The sequence below is a fragment of the Cololabis saira genome, chromosome 9 (genome assembly GCF_033807715.1).
Source record: "Cololabis saira isolate AMF1-May2022 chromosome 9, fColSai1.1, whole genome shotgun sequence".
Lineage (NCBI taxonomy): Eukaryota > Metazoa > Chordata > Actinopteri > Beloniformes > Belonidae > Cololabis > Cololabis saira.
The window spans coordinates 28,331,718-28,349,764 of record NC_084595.1 but is presented as its reverse complement, the minus strand read 5'-3'; the positions used below and the strand labels follow the sequence as shown (position 1 = coordinate 28,349,764).

Here is an 18,047-nt window from a genome sequence, read left to right as displayed (position 1 = left end):
TTTAAGGGTTTGCCTCAGAAAAAAATGAAGCTAACAAAGATGCTATGCTATAATGCTTTGGGGGAAACCCCAATTATGGCACAGAAAAAATATCGATATATATCGAGTATCGCCATTCAGCTAGAAAATATCGAGATATGACTTTTGGTCCATATCGCCCAGCCCTAAATGCTATATATCATTTTTTATCTTTTCTTGTAGAGATTCAATGCAGACTATGAGCTGACAGCAAGACAAGGAGCAGACACGATGGCTTATATCGCACTGATTGAAGAGAAACTGCGACCAGCTCTGGTAACACCGTCTCTGCTGGTTTTCCTGACAAAAACAAACCTGCAACTATTAATTATGTTTAGGGTGGTGTCTTGCTTTCCCGCAGCTGCACACGTTCTGGGTAGATGCAGAAAACTACACCAATCTGACACGGCCGTGGTTTGCGTCACGCTCACCATTCCCGCTCAACTTTTTTGTCCCGAGTTGCTATGCCAACACCGCGCTCTCCCACATCCTTCTAACCAAAGGAGAGGCCCCGGTACACAGAATCTCAGAGGTGGAGGGAAAGGTGAAAGGGTTACTCACCATTTATGTCCTCTGTAAACTCTTTCAACACACCCGCTGAGAGCATTTTATGGTGCAGTTTGTGTCCTTGACTTCTGACAGTGTTTCCCACTCTTCCTCAGATTTACAGCGACGCTAAAGAATGCCTGAATCTACTTTCCTACAGACTCGGAGCAGCAAACTTCTTTTTTGGCAACTCGTGAGTTCTTTCATGTTTACCTGGGTTTAAATGTTTGTTGGAAGCACAGTTTAAGTACCTCGTGTTCAAAAGCTTTGAGAGTACCATTTAGATCAGTGGTTCTCAAATGGGGGTACGCGTACCCCTGGAGTTATGTGAAGGCACTCCAGGGGGTACGTGAGATTTTAAAATATACATATATTTAAAAAGTAGCATCCATGCAAAAATCCTTTAAAAATAAATATTTAATAAATAATTGAGGAAAATATAAGTCTAAATTCATAAAATGAATTTTATCTTCAGGAGTAGGCTATTCAACTTATTATCCTAAAACCCCAGAGTATCCCCCACACCAGGATGGTTCCACCTAACCTGTCAATCACCTGGCTTCACCTGTCAATCACTTGGACCAACGATGGAGTCGTGGTTGAAGCATAGCAGCAATATTTTTATGTTTAATAAATCAGTTACTGATGGCACAGTGCTCTGTTTTAGGTCTTTTTTTTTACAACCAAAAGTGCTTTTCGCTGGTTAGGGGGTATTTGGCTGAAAAAATATTTCACAGGGACTACATCACTGAAAAAAGGTTGAGGACCACTGATTTAGATGGATATGCTGTGACAAATTAAGAAGTTAATATCTGATATGTTGTCAATACTTTTGATTTCACAGCTTTATTTAAGCGTCTTCCCTCTGTGTGTGTGTCTGAATGTGGTTCTGTCTTTGTGTGTTTGTGGTCATAGGCCAACCAGTCTGGATGCCTTCGTGTTTGGTTTTGTGGCCCCGCTCCACAAAGCCAGCCTTCCCAGCAGCCCTTTGCAGAGCCACCTCAGACAGCTGGATAACCTGACGCGCTTCTGTGACAACATCCTCACGGTCTACTTCAGCTCAGACCACCCCAGTAAGATCACTGCATGCATTTGAAATACTCTCTCTCTGTGGCTTTAGCTTGGTGAAATCAACATCCAAAAGGATGCAAAACTAACTTCATCATCACTTTACTACTTCTCAAATATTGATTTTCACCCAAATTCTCTGCATCTGCTTTCCTCTGGTTGTTAAATGACCTAACGCTCACGCTTCGCAGACTGTCTGCCCATCAGTGTGTCTTTCCTTCACCTCCTTTCAGGTCCTTCTCCAGCTTTTCAGGAAACAATGGATGCCAATCTCCAGAAACTAACACAACTTGTAAACAAAGAGTCCAACTTGATAGAAAAGGTGCCCCTGCTTTCCTTTTCTGTTCTTTTGCATGGGTTCATGGTTGGTTTCAGCAGGTACCATCACTGTTGCACATACAGTAGTTGATAGTGTCTCATTCAATTCTTGACATTCTCATTTCTTGCTGTTGTATGCGGGAAACTAACTGTACCGTACATTTTTGCTGCAGATGGATGACAATCTTCGCAGCAGCCCACAGCACAAACCCCACAAACCAGAAACCAAACCCAGTCTGTCCAGTGCAAAGAACTCCAGCCCTGCCTAACAACCCTGATCATTTCTGTATATGACAGGTGTTGCATCTGACTCAGTATTCTCGCTTCAAAGGGGGAAAAAAAACAAAAATAAATTAAGCTGGACTCTGTGCGTCAGATGGAAAATAACTTAATAATGAATGGGAGTATGATCATGATCATGAATGACAAGAAACTATTTTGCAGTAATGATGATAGATTTCAAAGATGTTCATGTTCAAGGGAATAAAAAAAGTGCATGTGTAATGTTTTTCTTTAAAAAAGGATAGGGCATGTGTGGTGAGAGGATAGAATGCTATGAAGTGGTGTTGAAACGAGGCGCAGAAAGTTGAAAGGAATGGCAAAGGAGTCCAGCAGGGAAAATAAGTGGCACAGTTGAACCTCTGACTGGGCAGCTTGGCTTCTTTTTTCTCTCCTTTTAACCATTTACTGCTGTTATTTTGTTTAAGAGATATATGTTTTCTTTTTGTATCAAGAGCACTACAGTTGATCCATCATCCTGAGTAAACAGTTAAGCTAAGAGATCTGGGGTTCAGTGGTGAAAATAGCTATATTTAGATTGTTTTCTCTATTTCACAACTGAGGATCTCACCGTTAGACTGCAAGAAGACTATTTGATATTGACGGTAAAGTATTCTGTTATTTGCATCAGTGTGATGAATTTAACACGCTCATACTTTCCGTGGCCTCCACTAGTGTGAATAGCTTGTATATTTGTAAATATATTAGTCAACATTAAAAGTGGATCCAAAACACACTGACAAAATATGCAAGAATTTTGAACAATATCTGTTCTTGTCTAAGGAATTATGACTTTGATGAAATGTTTTGATCCAATTCAAATGTTGACAATTATAGTTTGAAACAATATAAAGAATTATATTTACATGTGATTTCCTCCAAATAGGGCTGATCAGCGTACTCCAGATCTTTGATAAACCCGCTGAGGTAAAGAAAGGGCCTTGCACTTTGTATCACATTGTTTATCCAGCAAACCTGGGACTGATTTGTGTGAGAGATTTGTCCTCTGGACTAAGGTAAACCTGTGTGTCTTTAATTATTTATTGTTTGCAATATTTTGCAACAATAATCCAGTGACTTTTTTTTTTTTGATCCTCTGATTTTGAGCAGCTATTTTTGCACATTTATTTAATTTGGCTTTTTCTGCCACTTTCCATATAATTTGCTGTGCCTTTTGTCGTTCACTTTGTTTAAACTGAAATGTCATTTGGGACCCACTCATTAACTGCCTTTTTGTTTGTCATTTCCTCATCTGTATCCTTGTGGCGCATGGACTAATAAGCTCAGTTGACTTCATGTGACTAGTTTTCTGTGATGAATGCCCCCCCCCACACCCCCCCCGCATCTCAGTCTCAATTAAAATGTAGACATAGAAGTTCCAGTAACTCACTTTATGGATACATTCCCCTCAAAGCACCATCTTCTGAAAATGCTTTTGCTGCCAGTCACGACATGATGGACAACACATGGGTGCAGTGTGCCTTCACAACTGCTGGTGTCTTTGTTTTTGTGTCGAAATGTTGTGTCCTTCATACTTTTTATACATATGTCATAATTTATGTTTCTCATCTGTTATTTTTTCAAAATATGTTGACAGTCGGTAACAACTGTCTTCCCCTTATTAAACTAAAATGATAATACAACAGAATCTGTTTTATTGCCCAGATTTTTCTCAGCAAAATAAACCTCTGATGACATTTCCATGTGTGAGACATTTTTTTTATGCATACACTTTTAGCTAGATGTGTCAAGAGATACTTCAAAGTGAATTGTTTTTCTCTGAACAGTTGTAAAAGATTACTGTTTTTCTACCTACCCCTCTGATAATGGGATCATTTGGCCGTTTGAGGATAAAGAGCCCTTTGTCTGGCTTTGGCCTACGACGTGGAAAAATTAAAGTAATCTGAGAGGAAATGGAGTAACATCAGATGTTGTCCATGTCGTTAGCCTCAAAGAGAGACCTTAAAGTTCAGACTTGTCTTGAGCAACATTTAACAGCGTGTAGGAAAAGGAAAAGGCCTTTAACAGGATCTGCTATCCGATTTATGATTAATAGATTTCTTTATACCAAATTATTTTTAAGTTCTCGTATTGATTCTGGGGTAGACATAAAGAACTCTAAGTCAACACTGTACATCTAGTGTCTCAGGCCTTGTCTGTTGTAATGCAACCGGTCAGCAGAAGTTTCTCCAAATCACTTACAAAAAAGCAGAGTCTTTCCAGCAAAAAAAGATGCTGTCACTTTTCAAAGAGCTTTTCTTCAGGCTGCAGCAGAGCAGCTCGGCACAAACAGAGGCCAGCTCCCTGATGGGTTGCATGTGTGTGCCCTCTTCTGTCTCACTCCCGCCCCTCTGACTTTCCCAAGAAAAGAGAAAAGTTGTCTGAGATGGGGGTAGGGGTTGGGGGGAGATGGAAAATAGTTCTCTACTAAGTGTGAATGGCTTGTCTTTTGGAGAGATGTGTCATATGTAACTAGGATGATGGCAGTGGGGAATATGTGAGATGGGAAAGGCGTTTGAAGGTCAGCATAGATTAGATTAGAGTTGCTCGGATGAGGGGCGGAAACCTATGGAATTCTGGTCTGATGTCTTCTTTTATTTGTGCAGGAGGGTGGGTGAAACAGGCTGTCCTGGAAGCTGGAAACTGTAAAATGAAGATCTTGAAAGTGGAAGACAGTAAAATTGTATTTTTACACTTTTGTGTGCATGGTTTCTTAAACTGAATGTGGGGGGAAAAAAGATTGTTGGACAAGCATCCAGCTTGTAGATCAATGCACACTGTCTAAACAACATAGCCTACTGATAAAAAGAAAAGAAAAAGTGCCTTTAATCAGATACTTTCTTAGCTCTGGGGCAATAATAACAACTACAGGAGTCATTCCTGAAAAACTTTTACATAATTTTGTAATGACTTTTTAATACCCAAGAATGAATACAATGTACATTATATTATATTAAAGACATTTGTTTTCATATTAAACTATCAAGAGCTTCCATAAAAATAAAAACTCTGGAAATGTGAAAATCCATTTTAATGTAGTTTCTTTTGGAGGGAGACTGATTTAGAGTGAAGATAAGGTCGTTCAAATGTGAAACTGCGTATAAGTGATTTCAATCACGTGTACTTTGGAGAGGATTCTTCCAGGCAGATCTGCAGCTGATGGAGCGCCGAGGCCCTCTAGTGGTGAATATATGTTACACATCGATCTGGTCTAAACAAACAGTCTAATTTCTGCAAATAGAAAAATTGTTTTATTCTTTCATCTTAGTTGGGAAAACCTTTTCAAAAGACAAAGGAACACACACCTCCAATAGCACATAACAAAACAGCAAGAAGACCCCATCTGTTTAAAATGGGCATGTACACAAAAAACAGGCCTATTTATATTAGGAAACAGTTTGAACGGTGCTGCAGTGTGTTTGGAGATATGAGCTCACTGTCTAAACTTTGGGTTGAAAAGAGACTTTTACTAGTACTCACGGACTGAGGGATTATATAAGGACTGTTTGACTCCTTTTTCACAGTTGGAAATGAGTAAACAGTACAACATTTATGGAACAGTAGAAAACTCACATCAACATACCTTATTGTCAAAAATTACAAAATATTAGTAACAAAATCAGTCAATTCTCCCTTGATGAAGAAAACACAAGAAGGCACACCCTGTCTTCACATACTCTAATTTAGATATTTACAATTTCTTTCTAGTTTCTAAACCAAAATAACATAATGACGTAATTTTATGTTAAATATGAGATTGCTTTAAAATTGAGCTCTGATCAAGTTTCTCTTCCTAAAAACACATAAACGTATAAAGTCAATAACAAATATAACCTAAATATGCCTTCTGCTATGTTTTAAAATAGTGGTCTTTACAATCATTACAAAAAATCAATCAATCAAAGCAACATTCAATGTAATCTGTAAACTTTATGGTAAGTAAGGTGCAGTTAAGGTCAAAATTATTAGCCCCCCCGGAAACTAAGGACCATTTCCTTCAACTATTGACCAATGATTGCAATTTTTTCAAAAATTTAAATTATTCAATGTTAAGGCCCTTATTTGGTTCCCTTTTAAATGTAAAAAAAAAAAATTAAGTCTCACATTTAATATAAGTTTTATTTATACAAAATGTAATGAAAATTTAGGTGCTAAGATGTGATATCACCATCCCAAACGGTGCAGAAATCAGCCTGGGACCTAGACAGAAGATGGCTGATGCTCATCTGCAGGTGCTGCTGTTTTCTACTGTTTCAGTGTGTCTCCATCAGCTGTATGTTGCATCACTGCAAACTACAGGGAGACAAGATCTGTTAAATACAAACCTGGATGTGTCTGGAACTGCAAGAAGAAAATAATTGAGACACGTCAAACAAAAAACTCTGTATATCTGTAAAGGCAGACAGTTACGAGGGACTCTTCATCACAGCAGCCTTCAAGTTCTCCATTCCTCACATTGTGTCACATTAAAGTATTCGTGGTCGGTTATCGTCTTTGGTTGATTTCATAAAGGGGACTAGTCATTTTGATCTCAACTGTGTGGCAGAGCTAGCTGTCCTTGGTGAACCCGGGCAGCTCCAGCACCGTGCAGAGCTGCAGGCTGCCCGGCTGCTCCAGGGCCAGGGCCGGGTGGCAGGGCTCGGTGAAGCGCCGTCTGAACGAGCCCAAACACTGACCAGTGTCGGCGTTGTAGAAAGACAGACAGCCCAGATGGTAATCCAGGAGGACGCCCACTCGCTCAGGTTCCTCATTCACAAGCACAGAAGACTGAACGTCACAGTGGAGTAACTGATACCTGCAGCTGGACAAGGAGAGAATGATGGAAGTTGGGATTCAAATTAAAGACAGGAGGACAATTAGAAAATAGGACTGTTTTTATCTAATCCCATCCTACCCAGACGGTGTAGGAGCACACTGCAAACACCATGATGAGCTGTTTTCCCCAAGTGAGCTGCTCCTATTGGTTGTGCTGGATTCCACTCCAAGCCTGTAAGCTTTACTTCCAGTCACAATGGTCTCCCAGTAGTACAACCCTTGTGGTGGCAACATGTCCCCTAGGATGGATGGACACCTACAACATATACAAACTCTGGCTCAAATTTGCTCCTGAGTTCATTAACAGACTTCAGACTTCAAAGCGGTTGTTTATGGCTCAGACTCACACTTCGTCCATGAGTGCAGTGTCGTGAGCATCCTGGGAATAGTGCAGGGTGGTCCGGTCGTCTGACAGCTCCAGAGCAGGGTGAGCGGAGGATTCCAACAGGTGGAACCTCGTACCTGGAAACAGTCAAAAGGAAAAGAAACAACGTGTAAATACAGAAGCTGTTCAGCCTCGCAGAACTACACGGCGTGCATCAGCCTGCGACTGTGACCTTTGGTAGAAATGAGTGCAGCCTCGCTTTGGTCGCTGGCCCCCGCCTCATTCACAGCTTTGATGTAGAACAGGTAATTCTCTTTGGGCTGCAGCAGAACTCTCTGTTCGCACACTTTGATTCCTGAGACCGATCTACGAGGACATCACAGAGAAACAGGTACAAAAATTACAGGAACAAACTTCTATACATAAAAAACATGTATGTACACCTAATTAACTTAAAACTGGTCGGGAATGTGCAGAATCATTTTGGCTTTTCCACAGTGATCAGTGTCAGAAATCAAAAGTCCCGCACCAACCTCAGCCCTTCTCCCTCCAGTTCATACTGACGGCAGTACTCCAAAGTGTAGCTCTGTCCTGGAGTCTGCTTTGCCGAGCTCCACCTCAGTGTGGCTGAATCCCACATGACGGTGCAGAGCTCTGTGTCGATCACGGGCACTGATGGAGCTGCCAAAAAGACAAAAACAAAACGGTGGCTTTCACTACACATTGCTTTGATAGGGGGGGACAAACGGGTCTGTTGTCCCGGGCCCAGGGTAGGGGGGGGGGAAATGTATTCTCATTAAATTATGGAATCATTTTTCAAAATGTTTCAAAATATGTCTATTTGTGGAAAAATATGTAGTATTTGAGTTACATAAAAGCTTGTTATTTGTTTTCTTCCTAATTGTCCTTGTGGTCAAGAACCCCCCACACCCCCAACACAAAAATGGTTTGGCCGCTGATCAAAATTTGATGTTATCATTTAATTCAACCATTAGAATGTTCAAAATGTCCGATCAGCACAAGTCTGGTGCTCAGAAAAGAAGAGAAAAGAGAAGAAGAGAAGAAGAAAATAGAGGCCTCAGAGATTCTCTACACAAATATTTTTAAAAGGGTGGTGACGGTGAAGCTGGAATTAATAAAGTCAGCGTAGAGCAAGGTAAGAAACTGCCCAGCCAACGTTTACCAACCTTGTAACTTAACCTAACTGCGCTAGCTTTAATGTTAACGTCCATTAGCTTGTATAAAGGAGAGAAGGAGAGATCCGGGTGCAGGGGGACCCATCTTAGATTATTTTGTCCGGGGCCCGACAAGACTGTCAGCTGGCCTGTCAACAAGTGCACGTATTTGAATCCTGACTTGAAATAACTCCATCCAGGATGTCAAATGATAGGTGTTTCTGACATCTGTGACTGAGGCCTAAACGGCTGCGTGGGGACTGACCGGTTCTGAAGTCAAGTCTCTCGCTGGGCAGAGAGCAGCCCGTGTAGTTGACAGCCATCACCCACACCTTGTACATCGTGTCGGGTTCCAGTTCCTCCAGGACACAGTAACTCTCCTTCACTGTCACGCGATACTCCTCTGATACAGCTGTGGACAGCAGCAACACAAATGTGCAGAACTTCACATGTTCTATGTCATAACAGATGCACAGTTGAAAGAACCTCCTTCCTGTGCTCTCACATCACATCACTTATTAATCTACAGCTTTACATCTGCTGGACATAGTGAGACAGAGCTTTTGCCTCCATGTTGAGGATACCTCCTTGTGGATCTTCCATGCAGTAGACCTGAAAGCAATCTATGACATCTCCAGGGTTGATTTTCCAGTAAACGGTGACGCTGGTGCTGGTGGCTGAGCCTGATTCCTGGCGCTGCAGCGTGGGCCTCGCGGGCACTGAGGTACACGCAAGATTTGTAACTCTCACACATGTATACGACACTAAACGCCTGGTGAATTAGGAATCATACAGGGTGCTCAGTGAAGACCGACCTGGGATTCCTTTGCGCTGCGTGAGGTTGGAGGTGGAAACGCTGGGCTTGGCATAGTCTTCAAACACCAGCAGTCCCTTGGAGCCCAGGTCCAGTGACAAAACCGAGTCCAGAGCCGCTTTGAGTCTGACCAGACAAGCACAGTGTTATCACAGCCACACGTCAGCGGCACAGCTCTCTTTGCTGCGTGCAGTTTTCAAACAGGTGTGTTCAAAAGATTACAGTCCTGCAGGCCAAGCAGCATGCTGATGTCATTAACAAAACCAGGTCATTATGTCGCTGTTAGGAAGTTACGTTCACACTCTCGGCTGAAACCTAATTACCTTGCATGAATGTCTTCAGGTGACTAGTGGGAGAGCAGATTACAGAGGGCTTATCAAACATTTGACACAACGCCAGATCAATAAAACGTAAAATCACGGTTCAACAAGTGTTTAGGACTCACTCGGGCATCCGTCTCAGCCTCTCTAGCTGTGGTCTCCAGAGAGCTCTTGGCTGAATCAATGTTCTCCTGGAAGGAGACAATCTTGTCGTAGAGCTGCTCCAGCTTGGCCTTCTTCTCCTCCTCCATGTTGACAGACATACCGTTGTACTGCTCCATGACCAGAGCCATCATCTCCTCGTTCTGTGCCTGCATGGCAGCCTCGCTCTCCATGAACTGGTCCTGAGCAGCAGCAACAATCAAGAGGAGCAGAATGCCTTGAGTTAAGAGCCATGTCAGCGCCATGGTTCACTGCAGCATTGATGACTAAGACTAGAACATGCTGCACCTCTACAGAGTTGTAGGCCAGCTCCAGCTCAGACACCAAGTCTTCAATGTTCTCTGATCTTCCCTGAAGCTCTGAGATCCAGCCACCCAGGGAATCCTGTTACATAAGTAGGTTATAGTTATAGTTATAGTTATAGTTTTATTTGGATCCCCATTAGCTGCAGCAAAACTGCAGCTATTCTTCCTGGGGTCCGACACATAATATACAATACAAGACAAAAATTAAAAGCAAACCTAAAGAGGTAGTAGAAGAAAAAGAAAAGAAACATAGAAAAAAAAGGGAAAAAAAGGAAATTCTACTACAAAATATATTCTAGATTTCTGTCAAATAAGACCAGTGCTTCTTTTGACACTCACATTAAGGTTACAGTCATTCCGAAACATTTAGATGTAATGCATTACAATACAAAATCATACCTTTTTTATATAGCATTAACCAATTCAAACAATGTATAGTCATCTACAATGCGTTTAAGTTATAATCACTTATCGTAACTTGAACCCATGACAATTTTTAGTAAACCAATAGCCATTTAATAATAATTAAATAAGTTTTATATGTATTTATTTAAGAGATGTTTCTTTACTAATAATTTGAACTCTTTTATGCTAGTAGTTCGCTCAAAGTGTTTGGGAAGTAAGTTCCATTCATGCAGGTGCAGGGAAAATATCATCACGTAATATCATCACGTATGCCTCTGAAGCTGCTAAACTATCAGACAAGTTGATGTGGTTTCAAACCAGCATTTAAACACAGAGCTCAGAACTGCTGCTTCAGTGTTTGGCATTCATGTCAGACTGTTAGCGCTGGTGTTTGGCATTTCACAGCTGATGGAAAAGAAAAAAAAAGAATGACTTTTTCTCTGTTCTTTTGCATCGTGTGTATTGTACTCAAAGACTTCCCATCCATTACTTTTCATCTTAGTTGGTCAACATGAAAATTATCATTTATATTATGTAGGTTAATCTGAATTCCTAACTTTTTTTCTCTGCAGTTTTTCTTCCACTCCAAACAGTGCATCCCATCTCACAACAGCTGCTATGATTTAGCCCATACATTTTGAAACAAAAACGCAGCATGCCACAGCTTCATTTTGATCCATAAGGGGTAATAATCAAGGAGAAAGTGAAATGGCGACCCTCAGAACATGAGCCGTTCACATCTAATGATCTCTGATCATCTCTCCAGTCAGAGTTAGAACAATTGTTCTCAAGTGTGAAGAGAAATGTGTGAGCAGCACACTTAAACACGCCCCTGGGAGGAAGTGGGCTGTACAGTTTTGCTCAGACAACTGGACTCGGTTCTGTTTTGGTGAACTTGTCAGGAACAATTGTCCGCTCCGTGGAGCGTCTGAACAGACTGCACTCCTGAAGTCAGGCCGCATTGCAGCTTTGAACCTCTCATGCAACATCGTTGCACATATACAGGGTCTGCTTTAAATATCCTACACTGTCTCGTAAATGCATGTAGTGGAAGAAGCAGTGTCTTGTTGTTTCATCAAAACAAGGTCCTGAATGAAAGTTCAGGTTAAAAATAAACACGGATGGATTTTTTTCCTTTTTTTCTTAAAACAAAAAAAAAACTTGTGATTGCTAGAAGGAGCTGGGACATAAATACAGATTTGTATTTTCTTTTAAGCTGAAGTCTGAGCCTGTGCTGACCAAGAAGGACAGTGAGGGTGAACAGATCACATATCATCCACTACGGGATGATGTAATGCTGAACCTTTCCACTTATCAAAGCAGTGCTTTGCATCACAACATGTCAATGTGCGAGCTGCAGTCTGCCAGCCTCTTGGGCTGAATGGAAAACCCTAACCCTACCTCAAACTCTTGTACGTAAATGTGTGCAGCAATCATGTTTAAATGGAGCTGGTGACGTGCATGATAATGAGCTGCTTTGATTCCAGGGTGCCGTCAGTCACAAGGACTGCAGCTGGACTGTCTCAGCGGTAGCCAGCTACAGAAAAATACAAAATAAATAAAAAAATACGACATCTGGAAAACATTTTGAACTGTCTGGAACCACGGAAAGGAAAAAACACACAAACATGTCTCATTCAATTTGTCATATTACTCTTGAGATTTTACACTGCCCTTTAACTGGACTGGACGAGAGATTATCTGTAATCTGAACGCTTTCTGTCCCTTTTTTTTGTGTGCCCCATTTTTCCAACTCAACACATCTGACACTAATGGGAAACAATCCACATCCAATGGGACAAATGTGTTAATCATCAATATTACCTGGAGTTCCTCATAGGCCTTGTCCACAGAGTCCACCTGGTGGCCCTGATGGTCTCCGGACATGAATCCATCCTCCGACAGCAGACACGCGCAGGTGACACAGAACCAGTCCATGCCCTGCAGCTCAGCAGCCAGCCGGGCCTGCCGTTCCTCCTCTGCATCGATGATTTCATAATCTGCTTCAATATGTTCTTCTGTGAAAACATCTGCCTCCTGATCCTTCTCTACTTCTATATCCATCGTCTCTTCTTGCTTCTGAGCAGTTTCCTCTACATTATTTCTTGTTTCAGACTCTTCTGCATCTTTTGCATCCTGCATGGATATTATTTCATAGCTGAGCTCATCAACAACCTCCTCTGCAGCCTCTATAGCTGCCTCGTCCTGCTCCCTCTTTTGCCCTACATCCTGGCTGTGCAGATCAGTACCCCGAGCTGCATCTTCTCTGAGAATGTTTGTCTCCGGTGTATCTACCATTTCTGCTTTCGGCTCTGCAGCTGCCTCGTCTGCGTGTGTGGCGTGTGTGTCGTATGTTTGCAGCCCAGATAAATCTTCACAGGCAGCAAAGCTCCTCAGGAGAGAAGATACATCTTTCTCTTCTTCTACATCTTTCTCTTCTTCTACATCTTTGTCTTTTTCTACATCTTTCTCTTCTTCTACATCTTTCTCTTCTTCTACAACTTTGTCTTCTACTACAACTTTGTCTTCTTCTACATCTTTCTCTTCTTCTACATCTTTCTCTTCTTCTACATCTTTGTCTTCTTCTACATCTTTGTCTTCCTCTACATCTTTCTCTTCTTCTACATCTTTGTCTTCTTCTACATCTTTCTCTTCTTCTACATCTTTCTCAGTCTTCCAGCCAGTCATGCCAGCCTCCTCTATGGGTGCAGGAGGTAATTGCCCCCTATCCAAATCATTTCTGGGAAGTTCTTCTTCCTCCTTTACCACAACTTCTGGTTTTACTTCAATTTCAGGCTCGGGCTCCTGAAGTTCACTTGTGCCATCAGGTTCACGAAGAGCTAGCGTGTCTTCTTGGATCACCTCTGACCACTGAGCAACATCTATGTCCATCTCTATGGCTTGTCCTTTGGGAACAAGAAGAATTAATGCATCAGCTACATTCCCCGGAGCACAAGTCCCAGTGTCCTCCTCTGGGATTGTTGAACTTGGTTCTGGTATTTGTTCTGTTTTCTCTGATTCACTGTCAGTTATCTGTTGATTCTGCTGCTCAGTTTCTCTGATTTGTTGCTGTTTCTTTTCCGATTCTGTATCGACTTCTTCTGGCGTTGAAGCCTTGGTTACTTCCATTAACATTTCACCTTCAACCTCAGGCTCCTGATGAGCAGCAGCAGCAGCATCAGTTGGTGTGCTGTCAGCAGCAGTTTCTTCTCCAGGAGACTGGAGTTCTTCTTCTCCTCGACAAGTCGTTTGGACACTCGTAGGCTCCACACTCTTCACCTCATGAAGATCGATCTCAACCTGGGTTTGGATCTCCTTTTCATTCACTTCTTTTTCAGATACCTCCACTACTGTCTGCACTGCACAATCACAGTCAGCAATGACCTCAACACACGGAGCACAGTCAAGAGTGGCTTCATCTGATGTTTCTATTTCCCCGAGGGGCTCGGTCAAACTGAGTGTTACACTCTCAGCTTCTTCAAGCAGCTCTGAGTCAACCGCTGCCTCTGTAGGGAACCCGCTCTCAGTGTTTCCCGTTTCTGTTTTAGTCTCTGTCTCATCCGGAGCCACCTGACTGCTCAAAGGTATTTTCAATGTTGTGTTGTCTGTAGTTACTGGAGGCACTTCAGATATTTCTTCAGCCGCTTGTTCTGCTTCATCTAACTGCTCTGTGTTAGTGATGGTTTGCTCTACTCTAATTTTTTCATCCTGTCTTGTCTTGTCGTCTATCTCCCGAGTCCCTTCTACTTTAACGTCCAGCTGGTGGGTTATGGGCAGCGTTTCTGTGCTTTGAACAGGAAGCTCGGTCTGGTCTGTTTTCACCTCGTGTTGTACTGGTTGATGCTCCATCTGTTTCTCCATCAGTTCAGGCTCCCCCGTAGACTCTCCCGAGGCTTCCCTTGCAGTCTGATCATCAGCCACTGTGGAAAGTTGTACTTCCTCCCTGTTTTCTTCTGTTTCCGTGACAGTTTCCTTTACTTCTTTCATCATTTCAGAGTGTAAATCCTCATTAGTCTTCTCCTGCATCTGTGCTTGCTCTGTCGTTGTTTTCTCCTCATCTTTTATCTCTTCTGCAACTCTTATTAGACATCCACTCATTTCAAACTTACTCTCTGGCCACACCGTCCGCCCTTCCTTTTTATCTTCCACCAGGTCTGACTGGACATCCACTGTTGGCGTTTCATCTTTTAAAGTAAACTTCTCCAGGTATCCGTCTTCCTCCTCTGAGTCTGACGCACGCCTTTTGTACAACTTCCCAGACGCCACGCTTTCTGCCTCAGAGCATTCCCCATCGCTCTTCCTCCTATCGCCCATGGCATCCTCGTACAGGTCAGAGTACATGAAGGACATGGCCGTGGGCTCTTCCAGCAGAATGGGATCAATGATCTTAGGGGGTCCAGGAGAGATGTAAATAGGAGTGAGAGTGGTCTCCTCACTCTCAAACAACACTGACCCAGTGCCTTTCATCGATCTCTGGCTCTCGTGCCTCATCCTGGCTCCGCTCTCCTCCTCCTCTGCCCTCTGCTGCAGTGCACCAGCAGGAGGTCCTTCCCCATAGAAGACCTCATCTAGGTGTTCCCCGACTATCTCCACATCTGTCACAAACACAAAGGAGTCTTCAGACACAGAGGAGCTCTCTGTAGCTACCTCCTTCACAGGTTTTTGCTCCTCTGTTTGGGGTTTTGCTGCTGGCGGTGCAGCCTCCTCTGGCAGCTCTGTTTCTTGTCCTGCAGGAACTGACTCGTCCAAAAGGGTGAACTTCTCAAAGTAGTCAATGTCACCAGTCCCCTCTTTGGGAGTGGGTGTGTGTCCGAGCTCTGTGTGTGCTGATGGATGTGAAGAATCTGGTTTTGAGGGCTGTGGAGAGATGAAATCAGAAACTCAAGCTGTGAAGGACTTGATACTAGGGATGGGCGGTATGGACTAAAACATTTATCACGATCATTTCTGGCATTTATCCCAATAACGATACAAATGATGATAAAAAAAATACCAATTCAACTCCATCTTTGTAACTATAAATCTATCTCACTCTCAGATCCGCCATGTTTGTTACACAAAAACATCATCAACGGGAATTTATCCTTCTTTCTTTCTTTCTTTCTTTCTTTCTTTCTTTCTTTCTTTCTTTCTTTCTTTCTTTCTTTCTTTCTTTCTTTCAGGATCACTTCTTTCTTTCTTTCTTTCAGGCTCAATTCTCTCTTTCTTTCTTTCTTTCTTTCTTTCTTTCTTTCTTTCTTTCTTTCTTTCTTTCTTTCTTTCTTTCTTTCAGGATCACTTCTTCCTTCCTTCCTTCCTTCCTTCCTTCCTTCCTTCCTTCCTTCCTTCCTTCCTTCCTTCCTTCCTTCCTTCCTTCCTTCCTTCCTTCCTTCCTTCCTTCCTTCCTTCCTTCCTTCCTTCCTTCCTTCCTTCCTTCCTTCCTTCCTTCCTTCCTTCCTTCCTTAAATCAGTTTTACACAAAAACATCATCAACGAGTAACAATTTATCGTTTTTATCGTGAGATACAAATTCTTACCGTGGGGAATTTTTTTGACGGTTTATTGTGAACGGTAAAATATCGCCCATTCCTACTTGATACAAATCAAACTAATAAAAGGGATTAAAACATCTATTGTAAATACCTCTGTGTGATCAGGTGTTTCCTCCTCATGCACATCATGATCCTGTTGTTGAGCCCAGGTATGGTGGTTCCGTGACTTGATCTTTGGAGTCTGGTCCAGATAGGACAGGTTGTCCTGCAGCTCCGTACTCTCCTCCTCATCAACAGTGGGAAGTTTGGAGGGGACTCGGATGTTGAGGATCTCATAACCTTCTGAAATCAAGCTGAACAGTTGCTGATCCTTGGTTTTTATGTCCTCCAACTCCACCTCTGGTTTTGCTTTCTCCTGTTTGACATTAGGAAGGGAAACCTCTGCCATCTCAGGTCTCTCCGCTCCCAAAGCCGAAGCCGATCTTGAACTTCCAGGTCGGCTTAACCGCTCCGCCAACCTGCTGCTGCTTCTTCCCCCTGACCTCGTCCTCCTGCGCACTACCTTCTCCTCGTCAAAGACGATGGTGATCTTCCCTGCACTTCCAGAGCCCTCCATGCTGCAAGCTTCAGAGGAGTAGCTGGCCTCCGAGGCCCAGGGAGTGGAGCAGCGGCTGGAGGCCGTCTCCCAAACGATACCACTGTCCTCGCTCTGGACCGTCACCATGGAGAAGGATGGGTCCACCATGAGGCACTGCAGTTTGGGCTTCACTGACTGGTCCTGGACAGCTTCTCGCAGACTGAAGGAGAAAAGGAACAGATAGAGTTAAAGGGAGCCAAGGAGGCTGTTTGTGTTGTTCAAGAAGAGGAAGGGGATGACTCAAAAATCTGACTGCAAGAGGAGATCTTTTTGGCGCAGCCCTTGGAAACGTAAGTAGAGAACAAACCGATGAATCAAATCAAAACACATTCAAGTAACATCCACCTACATTCATACTGCAAGTTTTTTGTAGCTTAACAAAATCTGAGCTGAAAACAAGGTAAGACGTAATCCCATACCTTGAGCAGTGTAGATCTCCAGTATTAGACCAGGTGTCTGGTGCCAGATTCCCAATGTTAGTGATGGTTTAAAAAAATAATGATCAAATGTTCTCTGAGCTGTCCTCTCAGCTATGAATATGTCTCAACCCCAGAGAGGTTACAGCAAGGTGACGTCCCCAAGCGTCATTCATGTAATATTAGAGAAGAGATGCCTGGCACTGCCAGATGCAGCCAACATATCAGTGTCTTCTACTATTTGAGACGCGGCAAGGATAGCTGTGCACTCAGTTTAAAGCATGATAAATGACATGTAAATATGGGGCTGTGGAAATGATCAAATATTAGTAGAGAGGTGTTTGAGAGAGTGGGCTACACCGGCTCTTCGTTGTCTAAACAGCTACAGCGTTAAAAAGTGCTGCACTGGTAATCTTGGACACTATCTATCCATGCTCCCTCGACTGACTTCTCACTTACTCCTTTAAGATTAAATATGTTTGTGTTATGCCTAAACTAACAGCAATGTGTTACATATATTAATAGTTAAAAACGATCATCTGAGGTTATTTACCAAGAAAATCAAGATGTTTTCTTCTTGTTGTTTTGTAAGTACCTGTTTTGTAGCTCCTCCATTTCGTCTTCATCATCTTGGCTGATGGTGTCCGAGGCTTCACCCTGAAACTCGTGAAGCTCTGTCACCTCGAGGTCCAGACTCTCACATTCGTCCATCTTGGTAGTTTCCTCCAGATTTTCTCTTTTTAGTCCCCAATGTTGGGTTTTTGTGTGTGTGTGTCACTCTGATTTGGGAGTTGCTCTGCCTGTTTGTGTCATCTGAAGTTGAGAGTTGTCCATCTGACTCAGCGAGGGACAGAAATAGAAAAAGAGGAATGAAAAGAGGACAGCAGATAGAGGGGCAAAGTAGCGAGAGCGAGGCTAGATGTCCCTAACTTTTCTGATAAGTACACTGAAATGCTACGTTAAAAATTGAATT

At 42.7% G+C, this 18,047-nt stretch overlaps 2 protein-coding genes across 5 annotated transcripts in view; one reads left to right on the top strand and one right to left on the bottom strand.

Moving 5' to 3' along the window:
* The window catches only part of mtx3 (metaxin 3), a 6,908-nt gene extending 2,988 nt beyond the window's left edge, over positions 1–3,920 (top strand). For 2 of the 4 annotated variants that reach the window (XM_061729056.1, XM_061729054.1), the window contains exons 4-9: positions 202–294; positions 380–562; positions 681–757; positions 1,480–1,637; positions 1,866–2,010; positions 2,124–3,920. In XM_061729056.1, coding sequence (XP_061585040.1) covers positions 202–294; positions 380–562; positions 681–757; positions 1,480–1,637; positions 1,866–2,010; positions 2,124–2,244 — 777 coding nt within the window. In that variant the 3' untranslated portion in view covers positions 2,245–3,920. The remainder of the gene's footprint in view (positions 1–201; positions 295–379; positions 563–680; positions 758–1,479; positions 1,638–1,865; positions 2,011–2,123) is intronic. The other 2 variants (XM_061729055.1, XM_061729058.1) reach the window with 2 other exon arrangements.
* Positions 3,921–5,156: 1,236 nt separating this feature from the next.
* On the bottom strand, positions 5,157–18,016 carry cmya5 (cardiomyopathy associated 5). Its single transcript, XM_061729053.1, has 14 exons — positions 17,670–18,016; positions 16,173–16,818; positions 12,375–15,407; positions 10,129–10,224; positions 9,804–10,022; positions 9,682–9,704; positions 9,360–9,484; positions 9,129–9,263; positions 8,810–8,956; positions 7,903–8,050; positions 7,602–7,735; positions 7,392–7,506; positions 7,124–7,300; positions 5,157–7,030 (listed from the first exon to the last, which is right to left on the bottom strand). The coding sequence occupies exons 1-14, from the start codon at positions 17,783–17,785 to the stop codon at positions 6,778–6,780; spliced, it is 5,367 nt and encodes a 1,788-aa protein (XP_061585037.1). The 5' UTR covers positions 17,786–18,016; the 3' UTR covers positions 5,157–6,777.
* Positions 18,017–18,047: the final 31 nt, after the last annotated feature.

Excerpts from the sequence above, each read along its gene's own strand:
- cmya5 (XM_061729053.1), bottom strand. The coding sequence starts at position 17,785 with ATGGACGAATGTGAGAGTCTGGACCTCGAGGTGACAGAGCTTCACGAG. Across the intron at positions 10,225-12,374 it reads AGGCCTATGAGGAACTCCAG|GATTCCCTGGGTGGCTGGAT; the intron begins GTAATATTGATG and ends CTTATGTAACAG. Across the intron at positions 10,023-10,128 it reads TGGCCTACAACTCTGTAGAG|GACCAGTTCATGGAGAGCGA; the intron begins GTGCAGCATGTT and ends GCTGCTGCTCAG.